Source organism: Canis lupus, chromosome 22 (assembly GCF_011100685.1).
Source record: "Canis lupus familiaris isolate Mischka breed German Shepherd chromosome 22, alternate assembly UU_Cfam_GSD_1.0, whole genome shotgun sequence".
Lineage (NCBI taxonomy): Eukaryota > Metazoa > Chordata > Mammalia > Carnivora > Canidae > Canis > Canis lupus.
The window spans coordinates 753243-780210 of record NC_049243.1 but is presented as its reverse complement, the minus strand read 5'-3'; the positions used below and the strand labels follow the sequence as shown (position 1 = coordinate 780210).

Below are 26968 nucleotides of genomic sequence, written 5' to 3'. Positions count from 1 at the left end.
CGAAGCCCAACCCCAGATCTCCTCCCAGATGGACTGTGTTTGGAGGAAGATCTTCAGAGAAATATTTAAGTAAACGGAGCCTTTCGGGTGGGTCCCAGTCTGGCAGGTGTCCTCATACAGAGAGGACGTTTGGACACACACAGAGACGGATGCGGAGAAGGCAGTGACAGGGCCGCCATCGGCCACCCTCCGTGGGCCGTCCCCCTCCAGGGACCTGACAAAACCAATCCCTGCGCCTCAGGCCGCTCAGCCTGTGGCTCTCCGTGGTGAGAACGTGCAGACGAACGCCGGCGGTCAGAGGTGTGAAGACTGGACCCACGAGGGAAGCGTGAGGGTGTGGAGGGCCCGCAGGCAGCCTTCCCCAGACCAGGCCGCCGGTCCCACGCCCAGCGGGCCACCCGGCCGCGGTTCCCGGAAGGCCCAGCGCTCCTGGGCACTTCTCCCCAGGGCTCCCCGGTGCCCTGTCCCGGGTCACCCAGCCCTGGCGGTGGGAGGGCGGTGGCGGGCCCTCCATGGGGTGTCCGGGCTCGGGCTGCAGCTGTCACGCCGGGAACCGTGGGCTCGAGCGGGGGGCGGCCTCCTGGGCGGGACCCCCTCTAGGCTCCCTCATCCCTGCCGAGCCCTTCATACTTTAATGAGATTAATTTCCAACTCAACCGTTTGTCCTCCGATTCGTTTATCCCTTTGCCATCTGGTCTCCTTATGCTCCCACGTAAGCTAGTGGCTCTCTTTGTCTCAGTAGGTTTGTCAATAGTTTATGATTTTTGTCGTCACAATCATAATATTTATTTTTCACAGCAAACTCTTCTGGAGACTTGGAAAAAGGAGATTCCCGCCCCCAACCCCCACCCCCGCGGGGGCCCCAACCCTACCATCTCTCTTTACCCTGAAATGTTTGTTTCTGGGACAAGTGGTTTTTAAAATAAAGTGTTAAATAAAAGCCAATGAGCAAGACCTCCCGAAGCAGCCTAGGTCCCCCTTCTCCTTGCTTCTCGCCCGGACCCAGTAGGTACTTAAGGAGCCACCGGGGGCGGCCGGCCTGGCAGTGGCGGTGCCCAGGGCTGCACCCGGCTCCACGCTCAGCCCGGGTCACCCCCGAGCTTCCGACTTTTGGTTTATAGCAACAGAAGGCAGGGCGCTGAGTGTCCTGCGGCCTGGAGGGCGGGGCCCCGGGGGTGACCCGGGCGGGGTTGGCAGGTGATGGGCCAGGCGTGGCGGGCGCCCCGGGCTGCGGGGACACAGCTGCCCCCGGGACTCGCGGAGACCCGGGCCCGCCCCGCCTGTGGGTGCGGCTCCCAGCTCCCGGGAGAGCGGCGGCTCCTGGGCGCACACGCACGCTCGCCCACACGCCACTCGCGGCCTCGGAGCGCGGACGGGCGCCGGCTCAGGGCCCACCCGGGAGCGCGCCCGCGAGCATCACCTGACGCCGCCACATCACCGCCCAGCGCAGGTGCGCACCTCCCCCGCCCCCGCCCCCCGCGCACACGCCCCTCTCCGCTCCCAGGCGCGCACGCGCACCCGCACCCGCTCCCAGGCGCGCACCTACATCTGCACCCGCTCCTAGGCGCGCATCTGCACCCGCACCCGCTCCCAGGCGCGCACCTGCACCCGCACCCGCTCCCAGGCGCGCACCTACATCTGCACCCGCTCCTAGGCGCGCACCTGCACGCACACCCGCTCCCAGGCGCGCACCTGCACCCGCACCCGCTCCCAGGCGCGCAGCTGCACCTGCACCCGCACCCGCTCCCAGGCGCGCACCTGCACCCGCACCCGCTCCTAGGCGCGCACCTGCACCCGCACCCGCTCCTAGGCGCGCACCTGCACCCACACTCATTCCCAGGCGCGCACCTGCACCCTCGCACACGCCCCGCTCCCCGCGCCCACGGCCCCGCCCACACGGCCCGCTCCGCGCTCCCAGGCGCGCACACGGCCCCGTGCACACGCATCTGCTCCCCGTGCCCACGCACGCGCACCCGCTCCCCTTGCACACACGCGCACCCGCGCCCACGGAGCCGCACCCAGGCGGCCCCCGCCCCCCGCGCCCCCGCACGCGCACGCGCACAGCCCGAGCGGGAGGGCGCGGCCAGGAGAGGGCGCGGCGCCGGCGGGGCGGAGGCGGCGGGGGCGGGGGCGGAGGCGGAGGCGGCGGAGGCGGAGGCGGCGGCGGCGGCCCGAGCCCGAGCGCGAGCTGCTCGGAGGGAGCCGAGGAGCCGGGGGAGCCGGAGCGGGAGCCGGCCGGGCGGCGCGGGGGCGCGCCATGGAGCCGCAGACGGGCGGCGGCGAGGAGGACGACTGCGTGGACTCGGGCGCCGAGACCGGAGGGTGAGCCGGGCGGGGGGCGCCCCCGAGTCCCCGAGTCCCCGCGGCGCCCCGGCCGTGCCTCCCCGGACCCCGCGGCCGAGCGGAGCGGGGAGGGGCCCCGGGGGTCCCCGCGGAGGGCAGGGCGGCGTGGTCGGGGCCGGGCCCGGGGGGGCACCCCGCACCCCCGGACGGTGCGCTTGCCCCCCAGGACCTCACTCGGGGGGGCACCTGGCGCCCACAGCTCTGTGAGCTCATCCAAGGCGATGACCTTTTTCATTTGGAGCCTTTCTCGCGCTCGCTGCTCAGCTCCTACCTCCCCGCCAAACTCGTGTGCGCACCTGTCCCGGCCTGGGGCCAGGTGGGACGACGCTGTGAGGTAGCCCGGCTTGCAGAGATGGCCTCGAGGCCCCGGCGGACACAGCCGGCCCAAACTTTTACCCTGGAGCCAAACCAGCCTCCTCCCAACGACACCATTTTCCTCAAGTGGGACAAAAGACCCGGTAGCATTTAGGAGATGACTGTCCTTGCAAAAGCTTGCACCCGGCCCCTATCTCTAGAGGATTTCCCTGTGCAGCGTCAGCAAACGTCCAGGATGCGGGTACTGATCCAGGAGGAAAGGGTGTCCTTTCCCATCTGGTGAACCCCCGGGGGTGGACCGGAGCTGCGCACATCAGGGAAAGCCTCCTCCCTGGAAAGTTAGGGAGATTTAGACTAATCTCAGGGCTTGGCAGTCCTGGGACAGGTTGGGTGTCAAAGGCCAGAATGGGCACAAGGGGCTGCCCCTGAGAAAGGCTCCCAGGGGGTCCTTGCAGCCCGCACCCACTCCTCGCCTGGATCTGGGATGTTACACCCCGCAGCAGGTACTTCCCAGCGGGCTCTCGCTGCTGTTCGAACTTGTGCTTGTTTAAGGTTCGCCGTAGAACCCCGTTACATCCTGGTGGGGTGACCTGATTCCAGATAGAACTCCCTTTTTCCTTCCCCACACTGGGTGCATGCGGCATCTATCAACTGTAACTGAAGATCCCTGATTTTTATCCCCCCCACCCCTCCACCCGCCTTCCCGGTTAGCTAAGCCATGAGTAGAAAAAACCAAGCAAAACTCGCCAGCTCACTTGTAGCTGGGTTCATCAAGGCACCAACGGGTCCGTTTGTTTTCAGTTTGTGGAGCTCACCTAAAACAGGTGTTTTTTTCCCCAAGGATTCTCTCCTGGAAAAGCGGAGGGGAAGCCCTGACCCAGGGCAGTACCCTGGGCTCCCAGGGAAAAGCATGATAGCAGCCAGGGCTGCCGGGAAGGGCTTGCTGACCATACGGACACCAGGCTGCTCTTCACTGCCTCTGTCACCAGAACGTATAGTCGTGATGGGATGGAAGTGGTTAAAGAGTTCTTTTTGCCTCGGTAGCCTCCTTAAGCTAAAGATGAAGGCCGAAGAGCGTGCACTTGAACATGAGCCTCAGCGTGGGGTTACTGATCCTGCGTTTGCCGCATACTCACATACCTCCTGAAGTTTGGTTATCAAAAAGCCATTCATAGTTTCCTTGCTTTTCCAGAACTCACCCCCAGGTTTTGTAGAGCTGTCTGTCCAGACTTAATACTTGTTTGCTATCGCTATTTTTATTTTCTTAAGATTTTTAAATTTTTATTTACTAATGAGAGACACACAGAGAGAGAGGCAGAGACACAGGCAGAGGGAGAAGCAGGCTCCCTGCGGGGACCCTGATGCGAGACTCGATCTCGGGACCCCTGAGTCGAAGGCAGATGCTTAACCACTGGGCCACCCAGGCGTCCCTCATTATTATTTTTAAAATACAAATCTGATCATGTCTCTCCGCCTTCCAGACTTTTTGTGTCTGTGTCCGCTCTAACATACAAAGAGCTTAGAGTAGCTCTACAGGCCCCAATGTTATAGGGTCCCCCTGTGCGTCTGTGGCTTTGTTTCTCAGCAGGTGCATCCTTGGACCCTTGGACATCAAGCCACATCAGCAAGGTGTTTCCGATCCTTTGCCTTTGTTGTGCTGCCCCTTTTGCCAGCTGTGCCCTTCTCCACCTGGCATGCCTGTCCACCGGGTGACACTCTATCTTCTTTCAGAACTCGGCTCAAGTGACACATCTGCTGAGGCAGGGACCCTAAGTTTGAGGTCCACGAAGGGCTTGAAGTCGTAGGCAAAATGATGTTTTTTGTGAACTTTTGTGAGAAAAGACTGATTTTTCATCCGCATTCTCCAAGTAGCCTGTGGTCCCCCCCAAACCAAGTTTGGGCAGGGCAGGAGAAGCTCCATTTTCAACACGTTGTGTCTGAGGTATTGGGAGACAGCCAAGGAAGGATGTGCTGAGCCAGCGGTTGAGTAGATCTATCTGGAGAGGAGGTCGGCGTGATGACATCACATTTGGGAACCATCAGCCTAAAAATGGCAGTTGCCGCCCTAGGAGTGGGTTAAATTGACTAAAGGTAATAAATAGCAAACACCTAGCATTTTCTCTGGGCCGCGGACCGTCCTGAGCCTTTGCGTAGTCCATTAAGTCATTTAACCCTTCAACACCTGACGAGTAGGTGTGGCTTAAGACCAGCCTTGCGACAGGACAACACTTAAGTGCCAGGCGAAGGCGGAAGAGTTGATAAAGGGGCCTGAGAAAAAGTGGACATGGACACAGAAGGAAGAACGAGGTGGGGGGCACGGAAAGGCCTGGGCTATGAGAAACCCCGCTTGGATGAAGGGACGTAGACGGAGGTAGTGGAGGAGAGGTGCAGGCGGAAGGCAGATCCCCAGGCCTCCCCGAAGGCACGGAATTTGTGGTGGAGGAGGAAGCTAGAGCCCTTTGGGAAGGGACGGGTGAGGAGAGGCAGTAGCCGGAGTGGAGGGGAGGGTGGGCTGCAGGAAGGATTCCCAAGGCGAGCAAAGAGGTGCTCCTAGAAGAGACTCTATAAAAAGGGAAAGATGAAGATCTAGGAGAAGAACGTGGTTTGCAGAGTCCGCTTGCTGAAGAGGTGGGGAGGCAGATGGGCTCCAGGCCTCTCTGTCAGAGGGGCTTTGGGTGGAAAGAGGGACCTCCCCTTCCTGCAGTGTGGCGGGGCAGGTGGGGTTCCGTTCTGGACAAACAGCTGCCTCCCCCAGGAAAGTGGGGACTGGAAATCGTTGTTTGGGGCAACGTTGGCCGAGAACCCAGCTGGGATTAGTGACGGTGAACGTGCGAAGGGCCCCATCTCCGTGCTGTATGTCCTCCTGCCGCCGCGCTCAGCTCCTTCGGGGCGGGCACAGGGAGACGGTGAGCGGTTGAGAGCATCGAATCAAGGTTTGGGGGAGAGGGACTATTATTGCCAAGCAGGTGTGAACGAAACATAGGAGCGGGGGATGGGGTCGTGGTGGAGCTGACTGTGGATCCTTCCGGCAGCACGCTCAGAGAAGGTGCTAAAAACCTTTGTGGGTCCCGCCACCAGGGGCAGGGGGTGTTGACTGCTTCGAAAGGGACGATCAAGAGAGCCAGGCTGGGGATCCCTGGGTGGCGCAGCGGTTTAGCGCCTGCCTTTGGCCCAGGGTGCGATCCTGGAGACCCGGGATCGAATCCCACGTCGGGCTCCCGGTGCCTGGAGCCTGCTTCTCCCTCTGCCTGTGTCTCTGCCTCTCTCTCTCTCTCTCTGTGTGACTATCATACATTAAAAAAAAAAAAAAAAAAAAGAGAGAGAGCCAGGCTGCTGGGGTTCCGCTCCGTGCTCTGAGTTTTCTATGGGATGACAGCAGTAGTACCTACCCCACAGTGTGGTTGTGAGAATTCAGTTAATCTATGCATTTAAAGCTCCTAGAACAGTGCCCGGCATACGTGAACCCTCTGTACATGATTCCTCATCATGCTATTAATATCAGTGTGAAGAACACGCCAGATGATAACCTGGAGTTTTCTAAAATAAAAATGTGTATTTCCAGGTACGCTCAGGATCCCATGTTCTTTTTTTTTTTTTTTTTTTTGGATCCCATGTTCTTTATAGTCATTGCAGCAGATGCTCTGATGTTTTCAGTTTGATCAGCGTTCAGAGCATCTGCAGGATGATAGGACACGTCCCAATATTATTATTTTACAGATGAGGAGGTTCAGCGGGTCATGACGAGTTCGTGGCCTAAATTGAAGCCTAAGTCTCCGGCGTGCTTTCCACCTAGCGAAGTTGCCTCTCTGAGGGCTGTTGATTGGCAATTAATTCTTGTTTGCTACTCAGACGTTTTTCTTTTGCTTGAAATGCCATCTTTGCCGTCTGCCCCACCTAGTGCGGGCCAAGCTAAGAGCAAACTAGTATTCTTCTGGGGCAGTTGATGCTATTTTGAAGCTCCTCTTTTCCAAATGCACTGAAGGCAAGCTTTTTTCTTTTTTTTAAGATTTTATTTATTTATTTATGAGAGACACAGGCAGAGGGAGAAGCAGGCTCCGTGCAGGGAGTCCGATGCGGGACTCGAACCTGGGACCCCGGGGTCGCGGCCTGAGCCAAAGGCAGACGCTCAACCCTTGAGCCACCCAAGGATCCCTGAAGGCAAGCTTTGTGCTTCTGTGTATTTTTTCATTAGGAAAAGCTGGCCAGCCAGCTACTGACCATGATAAACTATCTCAAGAAACAAAACCCCTTAACAGAGGGACAGGTGGTGGTGTTGCAGACCAAAATAAAAGACATCAAGTAAGATGAGTGCTTTTTAGCGGGTGTTTCATTAGTGAGGTCTCCCAGATACGGTGTCTGAGCCACTCTTTCTAATATGACCATATCTGATGGATGCATTAATTTAATTTAGAAGTTTGATCTGGCACTAATGAACCCCCACATCCATGTCACCCGTCACTGAGCTTCTGAAAACACAGCCACCCCGTACCCTTTGGGTGACCTCCCATTGATACTTCACTGTGATTTAGAGATGGCAAACAATTCACAGGTCTGGCGTTTATTAGCAGGAGAATGGAAAAGAATGGGGGGGGGATAAATCTGAAGATGGGACAGGTTTAGAGAACAGTAAAAGGGGAAATCTGGCAGAGGAGACAGGATGATCGATTAGGTACTGTATTATCTCTGTGTTCGAGGTGGAGCTAGTTAGCTCTCGATTACCATGGACTGAGAGTTAACAGATGAGGTCCATGATGCATCGAGCTGAAGTTTTACAGAAATGTCAAGATCAATTCTTATGCCAAGATTTTCCTGGAAAAGAGAATTTAAGAAGGTATCCCATATATGTGTTCATATATACATATGGGCAAGTAGGTGCTACAGTGACGGACTGTTTAAGTGCAGACCCCTTTATACTTAACCCTTACGTGTATAATTGTAGTTAAAATACCGCCAGGGGCCTGTGTCTAACTCTTTGGTCATGGTTGGCACAGATACCAAATAAATGTAATATTTGTAGATATGTCTATGTGTCAGGTGTGTGAATATATATAATCCTTACATTATTCTGCTTATCTGTATCATGTGCCCATACATCTTTTCTTCCTAAAATTCATGGATTCACCTCTCGTGCTTCATTCTCGCAGAGCTAAATGTCCTGTTTAGAGCTAAGTGGTAAACTCTTAGGATGTAAGACCAATAAATAGGATTCACACGGCAGTATCCTATTGCTGTTCCCTCCTGTCCTAAAAAAAAAAAAAAAAAAAAAAAAAAAAAAGCTGGAGATCATGCACCCCTCCAGAGACCTGTAGTCAATATCTGAAATTATTTGAACCTGTTGAAGCACAAAATTATTTTAAGCTTTATAGCTTGTCTTTCACCAGCAATATTTCCAGCAAATAATCTCTCGGAGCCCTTTGTAATGTATTTTATGAGCTATACAAGTGTTTGTACCTTAACTCAGCTCCTATCTCCCCTCGTGATAATTTTCCTAAGGAACAGGAGCTGAAATATCCAGCTGTATGTATAAGTATCTCGTCGTCATGTGGTTTGCGGAGGTGAACAATCAGAAACGATCATATAGCAGACAAAAGGCAAATGGTGCACATGGTAACGCGATGCACTACAGTCCATCACTTTGTCTAAAATTATAATTACATAAAAAAATAAAATAAAATTATAATTACATAGTAGCACGTGGTATCTCCATCATGATGGCAACTGTGGACAAGTCGCATAAGCAGGATCAGAGGCTGGAAAGCAGAGTAAGGTTTTAGGGGACTTTTCCGTTTGATTTCCGTTTTGATGGTGGACGGGGATGGCAGGTGGGGTGATGGATGAGACTGCGGAGCTGGGCAGAGGCCATCATTCACGGAAAGAGGGGTTTATGTTGTGCACTGCCGAGCTTGAACTTCATCCAGAGAGTGACACGATCAGGTTTGCACTTTGCAAAGATTGGCTGCTGTTTGGAGAAGGAACTGGAGCAGGGCAAGAGTGACAGTCGGGAGCGCGGGCCGCTGGCAGGCCTCACCCCGGCAGCGCCTTTCGTCCCAGGAAACACATACGGAGAGAGGCGCGGCAGGGACGTGCGTTTTGCTCGCACCTGTCCCAAAATACGATGGTTACACCTTAGGATTCTCAGATTAGGTCTCACACATAAATTTCCTTCTGCATTCGTATCCATCTGCGTGCGGATCCGTGCAGCGTCTGCATTTGCAAAACCCGTCTGCCTCGGGGATGTCTGGAAAATCCTAGCTGAAAAGACAGATTTCTAATAATAAAATGAATAGTCCCATCACACGTTCCCGTTGAACATTTTCTTTGATTTGTCGCGGAATGTCCTTAAAGCCTGGCCACCTTATTAAGATGCTCCTGCAGGATTTTTGTGTTGTTGTATCTGCCACAGTGGCTGCTCCTGGAGCATCTGTTACATTCGTTCACAGCCACATTTCTAAGTTTTGTCCTAAAGTCAATTTATGTCCTGCCTGGTCTCAGGCAGAATTGAATGCACCAGCGCCAGGGGCTCCTGACTGCCCCCTCTTGCATCCAGCTCCCCGAGCCAGCACGTCACCGCATTCCAGCCAATGCTTGTCCCTTCTGGCTCCGCCCTTGCCGGGGGGGGGGGGGGGGGGCGGGGTGCTGCGCTCCTACTGCAGGTCCTTGTTGCCTTTTGCCTCCCGGTCTCCTCGCCGATAGCATCGCTTTCGTTTCCTAACCAATAGCGTGGGAAGGTGGACGGGCTGAGCGCTGGGTGTCATGCTACATGTTGACAAACCTAACTCCGATGAAAAAACATACAAAAAATTAATTAATTAATTTTCAAAATTAAAAAAAAAAAGAAGGTGGATTCGGTGTAGGTGGATGCAGTCCGTGACGCATAGGGGGTGTGCAAATGTTAATAGTTGCTCCTCTCTCCAGCCCGAGGCGTCAGTGACTCTGCAGCTACCAAAGCATTTCGTTTGAAAGAGAGAACTTCCTGCCATTTTCCTTCCATTTTGTTCCTCTACCGATCCATGCATCACTTTGTGTGAGTGGTGTAGGCTATTTCAACCAGTAAGAGGTGTGCTTTTGATGATTTTTTTTTTTTGAAGTTTCGTATATACTTCTGTGGTAACAGTCCGCAGAGTGAAAATGGGATGATTTAAGGAAGGGCGCCATGAGGCTGAGTAACTAAAAGGAGCATATACGGGGAGAATTAACCAGAATCAAGGGCTTTATTTGCATGAGCATATCCCCTGACTACCACCTTGCGGAATGCATCCCTACGTGCCTGAGAGATTAATTCCCTTCTGAGAATGACTCCGGCCGCTGGAGGGAGGGAGCGAGAGCCTCTGCACTGAATGTGCTGCCGGGAGGGAGGGCTTCCCAGCCGCACAAGGAGAGCACAGACCCGCGGAGATGAAGCAGGCAGCTCCCTGGCCAGATGCCCGTTCTCACAGAGGCGGGGGCCCGCGGCTGGCTGCTCAGCCTGGAAACCGATGGGTGGTTTCACCCCTTGTCCTAACCCTGCCTTTTTCCCCTTCCCTGTCACAGCCCACATCCTGTCACTGTAAATATGCAGCAGGATGTCTTCTCAGCTGGATCTGAGACCCGTCAAACCTCACGGTGCCCCAGTGCTTCCCGGTGGCTGGGGGGGGGGGGGGGGGGGGGGGCCGAGCCAGGGGCCCTTCACCGCCCTGCCCCGGTTGGCAGAGAAACATTTCCCTGTGACACGGTGCCAACCTGAGGGGTGCCCTCGCTTGCAGCGGCTGCTTCACCTTCTTGGGGAGTTGTGATGGTGGCCTTCAAGAATCTGCTGAAAACTCTGTCTTCTCCCCAAAAGAATAAGCTTCCCTTAAAAAATTTGCCGGTGAATTTACATCGTTTGGGATCCAGCTGGCTTCCCATCTTGGAGACTCACAGAGCCCATAGGGGGGACCCCTGATTTCTTTTTTTCTTTAAAATTTGCCCTTCAAATTCAGACATGCCTTTGTGTTGCACGAGAGCCCTCGGTTCTTAATTTGGTAGGAGGTCCTTACCATGTAAATGTTGCTTACCACTGACTGTGTTTAAAATTCTAGCTTGAAGAAATCATGTGGATACAGAAAAATCGTGTGTAATGCGACTAATACGAAGGTTTTGTGTTTCAGGTCTGACTACAGCCACATGTCCTCCACCAGCAGTAAGTATGGCTTAAATGTCCTTCAGCGCTGGCTTCTCGGTCCCATTTCCCAGGAATTTTGGGCTTTTCCCGGAGAGTTTAACTGTCCCTTTCAGAATTCTGAATTCTGAATTTCAGAATTCGGTACGCCACTACTTTCCCCGTGGAAATCGAGCATAGGGGAACTAGCCCAGGCTTCGTTAGGATACATGCTCCTAAAACAGCTTCTCTGGATAATGGGAGGTTACTCATTCATTCAACAAACACGTATCAAATACCTGCTGCCGGTGGGCTCACAGCTCAGAGCACATCCATTAGACCCATGGGTGGCCCCAGTTCATCTTTAGGGCCTTGTATTTCTGCATCATAGGTGATTATCAGATACGGTAAAAAAAAATTAAAAAATTAAAAAACTAAAAAAAAATAAAAAAGAGGTGATTGGGAATATGTTCATAAACATCCTGCAAGCCTAGAAAAAGATGCCTGTATTAAATACTAATTGACAAGTAAATCTGTTCATGGGCAATGAGGCCTTCTATCTAGGAACAGTTTGCAGTGATTAAGATCACTGTGTAAATGACCAAAGCCATTCAGATTAATTAAACACCTATTTTAAAATAACCACACACAAAAAAATTGTCTTACAATAAAAGACCTGGTTATGTGAATCAGTAAATACTGAATTGTTTTTTTTTTTTCCTATCTTCCTTGTGAAACTCCCCATTCTAAATAGTACCCAAATGGAAAGACACTTAATTGGATTATTCTGTGTATTGATGTTCTGGCTTAGTTTTCCTTTGCAATAAGAGACTGTGCAGAAAGCTGTATTTCTGGCATTGTAATTTAGTGTCAAATTATATTTAGTTATTAGTATAACTGCTGCGAGTAATCTCTGATCATTTCAGGCAACTAGAGACCCAGCATTGCCCCTTAGTTATTAAGAACCGTTAGTAATAATGAGAATAATGCTCTGGTGATTCGCGTTCCCTCCCTGAAGCTTCTGCGTTCCTAAAAAATCAGGGAAAGCTCCCTTGAACTCTCTCTCCCTGCTGCCATTTTCATTCCTCTCAGTTTTGCCCAGAAGCTACATTTCTTTAAGAACGATTCTTATGAAATACTTGCCCAGAGCCTTTGCTCAATTTGTAGCTCTCACATCAGTCCTCTGGGTCACAACAAAGCACCTCCCTTGTCAGCGAAACTGGTAATTCGGTTTGGGAGGCTTTCCTCTCCCTTATTTTAATTACGATCTTGGAGTTGGAATTCCTCCTAGGGATCAATAGCCTTTTATTGTTCTTCCTTTTCTCTTTAAATCTTTGGTGACTCCTGCATCAGCTGTAGGTGCTGGGACCTCTTGGTAAGCGGGGATGTCCGTGTTTCAAATGTTTCACATTTGAGTTAGGAAATGTGTTTGGCGATAAATAATAGAGGAAAAAATAATGACTTGAGTAGGCGTTTATTCTCCTTTAATGTTAAAAAAAAAGAAAAGAACCAGGTCTGGTCTGGAGGCTCCTTTCATTGTTCTGCTTGGCTTTGGCTTCTGCCTCAGGTCACAGAATGGCTGCCTGGCCGCAGGCGTCACAGCCTTGTGGGGCAGGACTCGGGGTGAGTGGGTTCCGCGGCCCCGTCGTTGCCTTGAGCTTGCCTGGCCTGCCTCTCCTCCGAGCCGGGAGGTGAAGCCCGACTGCACCCGGTGGGGGAGGCCCTGCCGCAGTCCGTGAACTGGCACGGCGGACCCTTTCCAGAAAAGGAAAAAGAAATTAAGCCTGAGGTCTTGAGCTTGTCCTGCACAATGCAGGCGCGGCGGGGCTGCAGTAGGGAGGGTGTTTGCCACCCGCTTTTAAAAGTAGCGTTTCGGGATCCCTGGGTGGCGCAGCGGTTTGGCGCCTGCCTTTGGCCCAGGGCGCGATCCTGGAGACCCGGGATCGAATCCCACGTCGGGCTCCCGGTGCATGGAGCCTGCTTCTCCCTCTGCCTCTCTCTCTCTCTCTCTGTGACTATCATAAATAAATAAATAAATAAATAAATAAAAAATAAATAAATAAATAAATAAATAAATAAATAAATAAATAAATACCTTAAAAAAATGTTAAAAGTAGCGTTTCCCCGCAGACTGGCTGATGGCACAGAGAGGACCGTGGGGAGGCCGCTGGGCTTAGGGGCCCGGACGGGGCGGCTCCGGGCTCGGGGTCCTCGGCCAGGTCCTGGTCACCTCCTGGCCACAGTGACCCCGCTCCCAGTGCTGCCCGGGGAGCCCGGCCGTGGGTCTTGCCATCCGCCATCAGGTCGGGAGGTGGCTTTGCCCGGCCACTGCCCTTCCCGCGGGGCCCCACGGGGCGTCCCGAGGAGCACCCTTGGGTCGCTGTCCTTCCGTCCTGCCCGCCACAGTCCGCCGGCCGACCTGAGGCTGCCAGGGCTGACAGCGTCTCCCCGGGGTTGTCTGCGAAACTAAAGACGCCGCGACACCGTCTTGGTAAACCGCGCGACACGTCCCGAGATGAATTTAATGTCTACTCGCGGAATTTTTTAGGTGGTTTTCCCAGCAGCCTGGTTGGACGGTCATCAAGCCACTACGTACGATTTGCGTTCTTAAGTGACTTAAATAAAAAGGAGAAATTTCATAAACAGGATGGAAGAAAAACAGCTGTTATGCCAGGGGGAGGAAAACCAACTGTGCCACGTCATGATCATGAAATTCCCGTCGTGTGTGATTGAATATTTTCATTCGGATAAAGATTTATACCGGCACTTGGACAATCACCCTTAGAGGATGCTGGGGCTTACGAAGGCCGTTGTGGGGGCAGCGGCTCTGTGGTCCCCGGCCAGAGAGCCGACTAGTTCTCTCGGAGACTCTCCCCCAACAGCTCCTCTACTCGGCCTCCTCATTTCGGCCTTAAAACTGCGCCTCCTGGAAACTCGGGTGTAGCCGCTGACTCCTGACGTGGCCCGCGGCAGCACAAGGGCCCTCCGGCTTCCCGCCCCCCTCACTTCTCAGGACGCAGGCAGACGGCAGACGATGCGCGGAGGCGCTACGGAGGCGGTGCCCCGACGAGCTCCCAGTATCTGCGGCCGCAAGAAGTGCCCGTGAGCGGCGTGTTCTGCAGCTTCCAGCCTGGGGCCGCCAAGCCGTGCAAAGCGGGGACGCGGCCTGGGGTGGGGGGGTCACGGGACCTGGTCTTCCACCCGCCCGCCCTCCCGTTCCCATAGCCTCCCGGTCCTACGGCTTCCTGCTCTGTGCTTCCAGGGACTGGCTTCCCTGGGGCCGGCAGGACAGTGACCTGCCCTTGAGGGTCAGCCCCGAACAGGCCCCGCTGACGCTGTGGGCCCGCCGGATGCATTTTCCTCTTGAGGGCAAAGGGTCAAGTGCATCGCAGGTGTCGTTCCAACGGGAGCGTCAGGGGCCTCCGTCAATGGCAAGGCCTGGTGGTTGGTCTGGAGCCCCGTGGGGCTCGTGGGTCCTGCCCCACTGCTCCGTGGGAGGACGTCTCCCGGCTCCCCGAGCCTGCCTCGTCTCGTGGGTGCCTCTTTGCACATAAATCCCATCTCTCCACATCATTTCTCCGTAGTTTCATCATTTCCTTTAAGTTTTAGGATATCGAAGCATTGTTACATTTTTAATTTTGTCTTTGGCCGCATCTGTGCCTCCCCTCAGTGTGATTTAACCCAGAAGCAAAGGTAAGGAGCTTTGAAAGCAACACGTTGAAAAGACATGACCGCGTTCTGCAGAACATGTTGCTGATGGGGGGGCGTTTAAATAAAAATGATCCGTGTCTGCGTCTCCCAAGAGCTAAATTCAGACTCGGGATAATGAAACATTCCGTATTTTCCTTCTGTTTTTGTGAGGGGAGATCAACCTATTGACAGATTAAGGTTTCAAGGCCGCTTGTCCAAATAAGGAAGGTCAGGGTGTTGGAAGAGGCGGTGGTAGGCAGTTTCACTTCAATCCGTTGACACGTTCCGGAGTTTTCTTTCTTTTTCCCTCTGCGTGCAATGCTTACCCCATTGTGATTTTCAGAGTAAATGTTCTCTTAGGGTCTTATTTCATGAGATCGAGGCAACACCTGGATCTAGCCGTTAATCCTCGTGGAGAAGGGTGTCAGCCGTTGCCTGTGTGTGATTCCGTGACCCGGATGCAGTAGGCCGTGCACACGGCTCCGCCAGAAGACCGGATCACCCACCTGTGCATCTCCACCTTTACGCCCCTACTGCATGTGAAACATCCAAAGAAAGGCCACCAGAAAAAATAAATAAATAAATAAATAAATAAATAAATAAATAATAAATAAATAAATAAATAAAAATTAAAAAATTAAAAAAAAGAAAGAAAGAAAGAAAGGCCACCAGTGTTCTCTAAATGAGGACGACAAGCCCTACATGGCTCCAGTCGGGCCTGTGGCTCCTGTCACCCGTTCCCCGCTTGCTCGGCTTCCAAAGGGCTCGTTAGCGATGCCAGCGGTGTGTGATGTGCTTTCGTAGACCCAGCAGTCAACATAAAAGAAGGCGTAGGGGAAACCCTGCACTTACTTCCAAGTGGAGCGAGATCAAGGCCTTGAATTTCCACTGGGCCGCTCCACAGAGCCAGGGGCGCTTAACTTTGGAGCGTCCAGCAAATGGATCCCCCGACTGAGAACAATCCCCCCCCCCTAGGACGGTTCAGGGCCTGACCCGGCATGGCAGCTGTGCTCTGAAGAGCTGCCCGCCAGTGGCCCTGCGTGGGTCCGTGTGTCCCCGGGGACACGGCTCCGAGCGTGGCCGCGGCTGCGCAGCCCGATCAGAAGTTACGGAGCTGTTTGCGGGTGGGAAGGTGGCGCCGAGGCTCCCTCTGGCCGGGATGGCTTCAGGCTCAACTGGACTTAGCTCTGGGGCTGCAGCCAGGGAGCCTGCCGCTTGTGGGGCCTCCCGCGGGAAGGCTGCAGGTGCAGGCGTGTCGGGTTGGGCAAGCCCGGGTCGCGAAGCCCTCAGGTGGAGGCCGAGCCACAGCAGGAGAGCCACGGGGTGCTGCGGGTGCTGCAGGTGCTGCTGGGCCCGGTGCGCTTCCTCTGCATCCCATCAGCTTCCGGATGACAGCACAGCAGTCGGCATCCCGCAAAGCTTGCTGCTCGGGGCTCGGCCCACGCGCCGTGTCAGCATCACCCCCAAGCCTGATAGAGATGCAGACCCAGACCTGCAACTCCAACTCCGAGGAGCTGGCTCATCTCCCCCATCGGCAAGATTGCTCTTAAACCCCCAATCGGCATAATCTATCCAAATTTCTTTTAGATTCTGATTTTTTTTTAAAGATTTTGTGTATTTATTCCTGAGAGACACACAGACAGAGAGAGGCACAGACACAGGCAGAGGGAGGAGCAGGCTCCCTGCAGGGAGCCCGACGTGGGACTCGATCCTGGGACCCTGGGGTCACACCCTGGGCCAAAGGCGGCGCTAAACCGCTGAGCCACCTGCGTGCCCTAGCTTCTGATTTTTAATGGCATAACCTGTAGGCTCTAGGATCTGCATTATGTTGATATGAGAAAAAAAAACTCACTTGGCCAAATATTTAAATTATGAATGATTGATAATCTAAAAGAAAATTGTGTTCCTTTCCCAAGTTTATTTTAAAACATAAAATTTGTCCTTTATCGGGCAAGCTAGAAGTGTGTGTTTGGGTTTTTGTTTTGTTTTGTTTTGTTTTTTTGATTTTTGGTTTTTGTTTTTGCGAAGCGGGCAGCAGCCTTATCTGTAAGATGCAGAGTCGCGACTGAAGCCCGGGATGAAGGAGCTGAACGCTAGTGCGCTTAAACAGTGGCTTGATGGCGTGGGCTGTGTGCGGCCCAGATCCCCTGCCCAGGAACCGAAAGGCTGAGTGATACTGGTGTTCGGCGGTTGATAAGGAAAAAAAGCAATAACCAAAGGTACACACCAGGAAATCAGAGGGCGAAGACCATCTACCGTACAGACAACTCTTTGGACGCTCCGTCGTGCTGGCCTCCATGCCCCCAAGAGTAGGGTGAACTTGGCTCCAAGACAGGTTTTAATTGTATGATTTATTTTTTTTAAAGATTTTATTTATTTATTCATGAGAGACGCAGAGAGAGAGGCAGAGACACAGGCAGAGGGAGAAGCAGGCTCCACGCAGGGAGCCCGACGCGGGACTCAATCCCACAACTCCAGGATCATGACCCGGACTGAAGGCAGGCGCTAAACCACTGAGCCGCCCAGGGATCCCCCTAATTGTGTGATTTCAACTACATAGATGATGTCAATTTCTGTCCAGGATATGAAAGAAAAACAGAGGCCAGTTTCTCAGCACCGCGTCTTACCTGGGAAGCCCAAGTGATGCTTCAGGGACAGCTGGTCTACCAGGGTCTCACGCCCCTCCCTGCCCCCACCAAGGGAGGGAGTACAAGGGAGCAGCTTCCATCCACACTCTGACACGCTTCGCTTAGTGCTTTCCTCAACTTTAAAATAATCGTGATTACTCAATAATACATCGTCGTTGTGGAAAAGCCAGAAAATACAGATTCCTGTCGTCTAGAAATGCCCAGTTTCTACACGGTGTCTGCCCTTAGAGGTTTTTTTTTTCTTTCCTGAGCATCTGTATCACTGTAGATACATATTATTCACAAAAGTAGAATCGGATAGTTTCACAGGCTGGTTTTCTAAGTAAACGTATGTGAGCTGCTTTGATACCAGTAGAGTCACTTCTGCGACAGCGCGAGCGTACGGGATCCCACTACGTTCCCGTACGTTCACTGGCGCCCTGTTGTGGGTACTGGAGGTTCCGTTTACTTCTTCACTGTTACAAACAGCACTGCCAGGAATATTTTCATACGAAGTCCCCAGGTGTATATCCTTCCTCACTCCTTTCGTACAAGCTCCTCTGAGCGGAATTGCTGAGGTACGTGTTGCTTGCCTTTGAAAGCCTCTGATGCCTACCTCCGGGTCATTCTCCGTACGTCCCGCTTCTCTCTCCCGTGGGCATGGATGGGAGCACCAAGGTCTCCTAAAAATAGTGATTTTTGCGAGCAAAAACCAACACGGATGGACGTGCACACACAATAACAATGGGCCAAAGGGCTTTGAAGAGTAGATGACAGACAAGGACAAGCAACTTGGAGCCTTGTGTGTGTGTCTCATGAAAAACGTGGTATCGATTCTACTCCGACGGGGACATTGGGCGGCAGCGCCAGCAGCAGAGGCCGTCAGCCTTTCCCGCTCCCGTGGACAGTCCCTGTGTTTGGCCGTGTCCGTGCTGTTGCCATCAAATCCTGCTGAGGTGACGAGACGGGCATATGTGGGGAGTACTGTGCAAAGAGCCAGGTTGCGGCACGAAAGGTTGCAATATTCAGAATCAATTAGGAGAACCGAGGATCCCACCCGCCTGCCTGTCCTCCCCCTCGTCCACCGGACTTCTCCTTCAGACAGCACGCTGGTCACGGAAGGGAAGGAAATTTCCATCTGCTGCCACCCCCTGTGTTTCTGTGTCACCCGGCGTCCTCTGGCTTCCCTGCCAGGGCAGAGCCGTGCAGGCCGCGCCAGGAAGGCCCCGCTGCCCTCTGATGGGAGTGGCTATGAGCCGCCGTCCCCTTATGCCCCACAGGGCCAGCTGGGTCCCTCCGTGACTCATTTGTACCGGTTCACGGCTCAGGCTGAGTCTGAGCGCCAGGTCACCTGGGCCCAGACCCTGGGCGTGCCTTCTTGTGCCCCGGCGTGCTCGTGGAGCCGTGTTCTCACACCGGCTGCGGCCCGCGGCGGACGCTGTGCCCACGTCCCACGACGGCGAGTAGGGCTCTCACGTCTGCAGTCAAGCTGCCCGTGGCTCCGAGCGGCAGGTGAGGGCACGGCCGTGCTCTGGGACCGTCGTACCCGCAGCGCCCGGCCCGCGGGGGTTCACACGTGACCCTTTCTGGGAGACCTTGCAGCAGGCGTGCAGACTTCGCTGGGTGCCTTCCCGTCGCCTGCCTTCCGCCCAAAGCCCAAAGTTGGCGCCTCCTGAGCCGGAAAGGCCGCCCACAGCGTGATTCACGGGGCAAGGCCCCGCTTTAAGGCGTTAGCCTTTCTGAGCTCAGAGGCCTTTGCTGCCTCCAGAGCCTCAGCCCTTGCCCTGGAGAGCCTTGCCCTTCAAGACTCTTCCCTGCTGTGATGGGAAGACATACACGGATCCAGAAACCCGGATCTCTGCCCCCACGTCCCCTGCGGCCGTGAACGGCCCAGACCCTGCAGGTGGGGTGCCACAAGGCAGTGAGAACGTCATGAACGGCGGCCCTTGGTGGTCCCCTCGGACGTTCGTCGGCTAAGTTGCTTGGAGCATCCCTCCTACTGTAGGTGTGTCTCACGTGTGCACGGCTTGCTCCCCCGGGGCATGGGCTCTGGAAGGGCCTCGGTCTCCTGCTTCACAGTCCCTGGGCCATTAGGAGGCCGCGCTGCACAGGGAAGGGAGGAGAGCCCGGAACTGGGAACTTGGAGATGTTTGCTCTCTTTCTAGACCTGCAGTGAGTAGCCAGGTGACTCAAGTAGTCGCCAGACCTCAGCCATGACATGGAGGCTGGACGAAGCATCTCCCCCACCTTTAATTTTCCAGTCATTTCCAGGACGCTTGCTCTCTAAAGGGCTAGAAGTTTCATAATTTCTAAGGGAGTGGAAACAAGGACCAGGAACATGTTGGTGTCTTATTCAGACCGGTCAAACATTTGAATATTTTATTGAATTTTAAGCAAAAAAAAAAAAAAAAAAAGGAGTCCAGAGGCTCCATTTCCTCCACCGCTAGTTTGATCACGAGCAAAGCCCATGCTGCGTCTCATCGCTGGCTTTCCTGCAGTGGTGCTCAAGAGATATTTTATCAGCAAACGGTGATAATGGCTCGTCGTCGTTTGATTTCTCAACATTCTGCCAGAAAAGTCCTTTTGTAAAATAAATCTTAATTACTACAATTGGGAGGATTCCTCCCAGCAGCTCTGGTCGATGGTAGAGGTCTTGGGCTCGTTGCTGGACAAATCCTCGGGGTGGATTTTAGTTACCATCCTCCTCTCTTGTCTGTCTTGGTAGATGCACGTTACGTCTCAAAAACAAAATGCATCTTCTCATCCTGTTGTTTGCAAGCCCTGCGGCCCCGTCCCCAAATCTGTAGAACTTTATGAAGCCCCGGCTTGACTTCGCTGCCCGTGGAAATGACGAGATCCAGATGACGCGGTTGAGGAAGCATGGAAATTCCCGAGTAAAGGAAGGGTTCTGTGTAAAAGGTGGCATCCTCTCTGTCCGTTTGAGCCCTTCGATTGACTTTATAAAAGCCGCTATCATATTACTACATGTTGGACTTTGGTGTTCACCGGACCTGTGCCACCGTCTCATAAAGCTTCAAGATCATTAGGGTCCCAAGGACTTCGATAGCTACGCTGCTCCGTTCCATGCTTCTGGCTGCTTTTGTACCTTCTCAGACTGATTACCTCTCCGCCTTCTGGTCCCCTTCCAGAAACTGTGCCACGCCGGGTCGGGACTCAACGCGTCTTGGTCCTGATGCTCCGGCGGCTGGCGGTTGGCCTTTGCTCCTCCTTCCTCACCGGCCGTACGTTCTCTGTTAATTTCTTCCCTAATGGTGTCCTGGTTTCAGACGAGCTCTCGAGCACGTGTCGCACATCCCGGTGCTGCCGTGGGCTCTGCGACAGATGGCAAGGATGGGAAGCAGTCAGGGAACTCGAGTTGGAGCTTTAAAAAGGCCTGAGGATCAGAAGGATGCCACGCTGGTTCCCTGTGCCAGGCGAAAATACAGGCTTTGGCTTTGGCCACCTCAGCCCGTTTTGCATTCTTCAATGACAAGAGCGCGCCACGGATTCGGGCCGAGGAGGGCATTTTTATCTCCACTGTGAGTGCAGCCTGAGTCCCTGGGCTCACAGCTCCGCACGCCAGCTTGTCACCAGCACGTTCTCTCCGCGCCCACCCTGCATGTGCTCCTGCCTCCAGCTGGGGCTGGGCGGGCAGCAGGCTTCCAGGCACGCCCCGACTTGCAGGTCCATCAGAATCACCCAGTTACTAAGAATTGAGAAACCTTGATATTTTATCTTAGGTGCTGGCAGGGGCAAAGGGAATTGCTTGCATTTTTTTCATTAATTCAAGGAAATAGCTTTAAGTATACATATATATAGAGAGAGTGGGGCTTTAGAAATGCAAATAGGGCGTTTATGGGGCCTCATGCCTGTGCAATTGGAGGATCTGAGACAAGCACCAGCCAGATTCCCTGAACACCTGCACCTACTGCAGCTGGAAGTGCCCTGGGTCTGATACTTTTAACCTCCTGGGGGCTTCGGGGCGCAGGTGCTGCAGAATATATATAAATATATATTTTTTTCTTTAAAAAGAAGGCAGGTCTGGAGAAGGAAGCCCCTCTCCGAGAGTATTTACTGCAGGCATCCCGGGAAGGCCCGCCTGCTTCCCGGGGGAGCGTGGCCCTTTTGCGGTGGCTCGCGGTACAGTGGGGTGTGTGTCGCTCACTGCAGAGCCTCTCTCCCTCATGCTTTCTGACCTAATCTTTCCACTCAGGGTCAGCCTGGGTCTGGCAGGTGCCTGTTGCGTGCCTGATGCACCCCGTCGTCACCTGGGTTTCCTTCCTGCCACTTGGTCGTGAGGCTCTGCTTGACCAGACCACAGGGCAGGGCTTTAGAAATGCAAATAGGGCGTTTATAGGGCCTCACGCCTGTGCACTTGGAGGATCTGAGCCAAGCCCAGCCAGATTCCCCGAACACCTGCACCTACGGCAGCTGGAAGTGCCCTGGGTCTGATACTTTTAACCTCCTGGGGGCTTCGGGGCGTGGGTGCTGCAGACACATGGCCCTGGGAGGCCGCACATCAGTCGGCTCAGTTGATGATGGATGGTTATGGCTGCTGCCTGGACGTCTCATGATGTGCCACGTTCAGTACAGGTCTGTCTTCACTTCGCTTATCCTCCGACTCCCCCACCGGATCCTAAGTTCTGGGAAGGCAGAGATTCTCCTGTCCCCCACTGGATCCTGCAGTGCCCTGCACGCAGTAGGTGCTCAATAAACAAAGAAATGACTGTAGCTGGATTGCAAATGGCCCATAAATTGTGGGTAAAGCAACAGAGGCAACGCCCACTGCCCGAAACCTCTAGAGAGAGGCATCTAACTTGTGGTATCCTAGGACATGGCTGGGCGTCATGTTCGGAATGAGAGATCTGGACTTCCGAGGAGACATACCTGCCACTGGGAAGCAAGTGCCTTGGGGACACGCAGCAGTTTGGCGGTTCTGGGAGGAGGGCCTGCGCGGTGGGCGCGGCAAGGCTGGCGTGAGGCTCAGAGCGCGGGCAGGGGCAGTGAGGGGTCCCGGCCAGGCGGCACTGGGCCCGCCAGGTGGGACGTGCGGCATCAGGACGTCTGGTCACAAGCAGCAGCACTTCCGTGTCCACCCACACCTCTGCCAGACTGACGCTTCGGCTGTCCATGCGGGTCGGGGGCCTCCAGGCCGTCCACGCGGGTCGGGGACCTTAGAATCTAGTCACTGCCTAAAATGCTACTCTCCTGTATTCCTTACAGCTCTTTTTTTAAAAAAGATTTTATGTACTTATTCATGAGAGACCCAGAGAGAGAGGCAGAGATCCAGGCAGAGAGAGAACCAGGCTCCCTGGGGGCAGCCCGGTGCAAGACTCGATCCCGGGACCCGGGGTCACGCCCTGGGCCGAGGGCAGCTGCTCCGCCCCTGCTGCCCCCAGACGCCCCCCTACTCTCTCTGTTGTACCGTGAGCAGCGTGAGTCCCTGGCCAGGGCTCGGTTGGGTCAGCTGGGGACACGGCTGGTGCAGCGCCGAGCTTGAGGCGTGGAGAAAGGATTCCATGAACGTTTGTTGAATGAATGAGCAAAATAAACCCATGACTTGGGCAAATCTGAGGAGTGCAGGAGGATCGGGAACATCTGTGGGGTAAGGGACTGCAAGTGGCTTCAGGGGACACGGAGTCTCTCTAACGGCTGTGTCATCCCTTCCAGGCCTGTGGAGATTTCACTTTCTGCTGTCCTAGAGCACACCCAGCCTGCCGAGCACAGGCCTCCCCTGCCCTGGGGTTGGGGGCTCCCCCTGGAGCACAGGCCTCCCCTGCCCTGGGGTTGGGGGCTCCCCCCTAGAGCACAGGCCTCCCCTGCCCTGGGGGTAGAAGGCTCCCCCCAGAGCACAGGCCTACCCTGCCCTGGGGTTGGGGGCTCCCCCCTAGAGCACAGGCCTCCCGTGCCCTGGGGGTTGGGGGCTCCCCCCGGAGCACAGGCCTCCCCTGCCCTGGGGGTTGGGGGCTACCCCCGGAGCACAGGCCTCCCCTGCCCTGGGGTTGGGGGCTCCCCCCTAGAGCACAGGCCTCCCCTGCCCTGGGGTTGGGGGCTCCCCCCGGAGCACAGGCCTCCCCTGCCCTGGGGGGCCCAGCCCTGCCCCCGCCCAGTTCCCTGGGTTTGGCTGACGGTAGTGCATGTGGGGTGGGTTTCGTGGGCGAGCTCAGGGTCAGGAGAACCCCGAGGATCCTGGTGGCGGTCCAGTGAGCGCTGAGCTTGCCTGTACCCCCCGGGACCCCCCGAAGGACATCGCGACCCTTTGCCTGTGTTGGGTTTCCTTGTCCCCCGCAGGTGAGCTGTCGCTGGAGGAGGCGCAGGACCCTTTCCTGGTGAGCATCCACATCATCGCGGACCCAGGGGAGTCGCAGGCGCTGCAGGAGGCCGTGGACAGGGTGCTGGCCTGGGTGCACCCCGACCTGCAGCTGTTCCGGGTGTCGGAGCGGAGGGCGTCCCGGCGGCGGCGCAGGGCCTGCAAGGGCGCGCGGCCGGCGCTGGCCGTGGTGCTCTTCCTGCAGGAGGAGTTCGGCGACGAGCAGATCCTGCACCTGCACCGCACGCTGCAGCGGCCGCCCTGGCGCCACCACCACACGGAGCGCGTGGCCGGCCGCCTGCAACCCTACCTGCCCTGCAGCCAGGACTTCTTCTCGCTGGGCCCGGGGACGCCGCTGTGGGCCGTGCGGCCCGTGCACTACGGCCGGGAGATCGTGCGCTTCACCGTCTACTGCCGCCACCACAGCTACGCCGACAGCCTCCGGCTCTACGGGCTCATCCTGCGGCGCAGCCCCAGCCAGAGGAAGGCCGACTTCTGCGTCTTCCCCATCTTCTCCAACCTGGACGTGGACATCCAGTTCTCCCTGAAGAGGCTGCCCTGTGACCAGACGCCCGCGCCCGCCGACTCCGCCGTGCTGGAGTTCAGGGTCAGGGACATCGGGGAGCTCGTGCCCCTCTTGCCCAACCCCTGCAGCCCCATCAGCGAGGGGCGCTGGCAGACGGAGGACCTGGACGGGAACAAGATCCTCCTGCAGGTACACGGGCGGACAGGTGCTGGGGCGGGGACCCCGGGGTTGGGGGTCGGGCCCGGAACCCCAGCTACCCCAGGACCTGGTGCCGGGTGACCAGGGAGGCGAGAGGAGGGAAGCGTGGGGCCTGTCCGGCTCTGAGTCCCGGTGGCCGTCGGCCACCCCGGTCGTCCTCGCTTGGCCCCTGAGGCTGCGGGGCCTGGGGAGCACCTGCTGGCTCCTGTGCGGCCTCCATCTGCTGTGGGAGCCTCCACCACCACTGGTGGCTCCTGGGGATTCAGACCAGCTTCCATCCCCGGGGCCTTGTCACGTGGGATTCCTGGATCCCAGTCTCCCTGCCAACACTTGGGGAGTTGTCACTGGCGCGCCCTTCACTTCTCCGGGGACCTCAGGAAAGCCCAGCCATTGGGGAGCTGCAAAATACAGTGAGATTCCCGGGAGGAGACACCACGTCCCTCTTCCCTCTAGCGCTCCCCACCGTGCACCGCCCACCCTTCTACCCCGACGGCGTCAGCGGGGCGTTAAAAGCCAGTGATCGCTTAAAAAAGTACAGTCTGATAAGTGTTTTAAGAAGTAAGTGATGCCTTTTGGAATTCTTGGTTTCATGAAGCTTGGGAAGGGGTAAGCGAATACTTTTTAGGGGAATGGTTAACCCTTCACTCAGTTACGGGAGCTCTTTGCCCTCCCAGCCTCCCCCCGTTGCCGGACACTCTTCCAGGATCACTAATTGTACTTGAGAATTTAAAATTCAGCACAGGGGGGATTCCTGGGGGGCTCAGTGGTGGAGCATCTACCTTGGGCGCAGGGTGTGACCCCGGGGTCCCGGGTTTGAGTCCTGAGTCGGGCTCCCTGCAGGGAGCCTGCTTCTCCCTCTGCCTGTTCTCTGCCTCTCTCTCTCTATCATGAATAAATAAATAAAATCTTTAAAAAAATAAAAAATAGAAATAAAATTCAGCACGTAGACTTAAGCAAGTCCTACACCTGGCCCCACTGATAAACACTTTCTAAACTCAGGCTTTCTGGGATTAATGTGTAAATCCATTCCAGGCATATAGGACTTTGTTTTTTTCCTGGAAAATCTCTGGCTCAGGCATCTGAGTTTTCCCGTGTGGCTACCTGGAAGGAGAAAGTTGACAGTGAGTTAGGGGCCGTCACCTCGAAAGGTGCTGATTGCAGTTGCTTCAGAGCCTTTCTTGCTTTTGACACCAGGCGTCAGAACCGTAATCCTCAGGTCACAAAATGAAGCGAGCATTTGGCACGTGCCCGGAAAACTTTTGTTAAAACTGCAGCCAGGCCGCCTCGCTGTGGTCAGAAAGGTCACCCCTGAGACGGTCCCTGTTTCTAGGACACAGGTAACGCTGAGATCTTCCTTTGAACTACACAGATAAGAAAGTGAAGGAAATCGCCTTATTATTCAGTGAGCCGAAGGCGAGCTAGCACTTGCTCTATAGTCTCTTCCGAGTCGTGAGAACAAAATTCTTCCGTGGTCGCAGACTGCCAAAGCCCTATGCAAGATATAATGCAGTTGAATAGGTAAAAGTAAACGGAAGGACTTTTTTTTTTTTTTTCTCTATACTAAAAGATCTAAATGGATGCGATTGTTTTGAAGGGACCTCTTCCCTTTTTTTGGCTGTAATTAGAACACTTTTTCTCTCAAGGCCTGTAATAACCTAAGTGAAAGAACAGAGTATAAAAGACTCCTAACAAAACAAAACAAAACAAAAAAAAGACTCCTAACTCTGGGAAACGAACTCGGGGTGGTGGAAGGGGAGGTGGGCAGGGGGTGGGGGTGACTGGGTGACGGGCACTGAGGGGGCACTTGACGGGATGAGCACTGGGTGTTATGCTATATGTTGGCAAATTGAACACCAATAAAAAATAAATTGATAAAAATTTTTAAAAATTAAAAAAAAAAACAAAAAATAAAATTAAAAAATAAAAGCTTGGCCGGGACCGTGCTCAAAGGAACCGTTGAAAGAGTATTTCGAAGAAGATTCACACGTGTAAATGGTTATAAAACCTGTACAGGTGCAGGCTTTTGAAGTTAGAGCATCAAAGTGTGAAAACAGTAAGAAAAACAGATTTGGGGGATCCCTGGGTGGCTCAGCGGTTAAGCACCTGCCTTCGGCCCAGGGCATGATTCTGGAGTCCTGGGATGGAGTCCCGCGTCGGGCTCCCTGCATGGAGCCTGCTTCTCCCTCTGCCTGTGTCTCTTCCTCTCCCTCTCTGTGTCTCTCATGAATAAATAAATAAAATCTTTAAAAGAAAAACAGATTTGTATCTTGGTCCCAGGAACGCGGGGCTCCGTCCCACACAGTGATATGTCGCGGGGGTCAATCAATGTGAACGGAGACGGCCAGTAGCCCCGTCACGATGCTGGACCGTGGGCATCCGCACGGGTCACCAGGTCGGAGCCACTGCGGACGGCAGCCCCTCGCTCTCGCGGGAAATACACTGGAAAAAAAAAGCCTGTTTGCTTAAAAGCAAAAGTGTATGTCTCTGTCTTCAGCAAAATGAAGACATCTGAGTCACGGAGAGGGATCCGGTTGAGAGAACGCCCTCTCTCCACATCACCCTTAGCATATATGTTTCCCAAACTGTATTTTCAATTATGATTTTTAACGTAAGTTGCTTTTGCTCGGCTGGGTGGTGTTATATGCTGGAGCAGATCTCGGTTGGGTAGTTCTTAGGGGCTTTCTTCAACTATAACTGCATTTTATTTCCTCATCCTGCCCCATTAACTATTCCAGACACCTCCCCACCCTGATTAAATTACTCTGGAGAACAAAAGATGAACGTTCCCCCCCCGCCCCCCGCCCGACTAGGGGAGCTACCCAGCTTTTTATTTTTATTTATTT

General features: G+C 54.6%; 1 protein-coding gene across 1 annotated transcript in view; it reads left to right on the top strand.

Annotated features, from left to right (window-relative positions):
- The first annotated feature begins 2192 nt into the window (after positions 1–2192).
- Positions 2193–26968, top strand: part of FAM124A (family with sequence similarity 124 member A) — an 84720-nt gene continuing 59944 nt past the window's right edge. Inside the window, exons 1-3 of the mRNA XM_038569416.1 lie at positions 2193–2322; positions 10785–10816; positions 23383–24116. Coding sequence (XP_038425344.1) covers positions 2258–2322; positions 10785–10816; positions 23383–24116 — 831 coding nt within the window. The 5' untranslated portion in view covers positions 2193–2257. The remainder of the gene's footprint in view (positions 2323–10784; positions 10817–23382; positions 24117–26968) is intronic.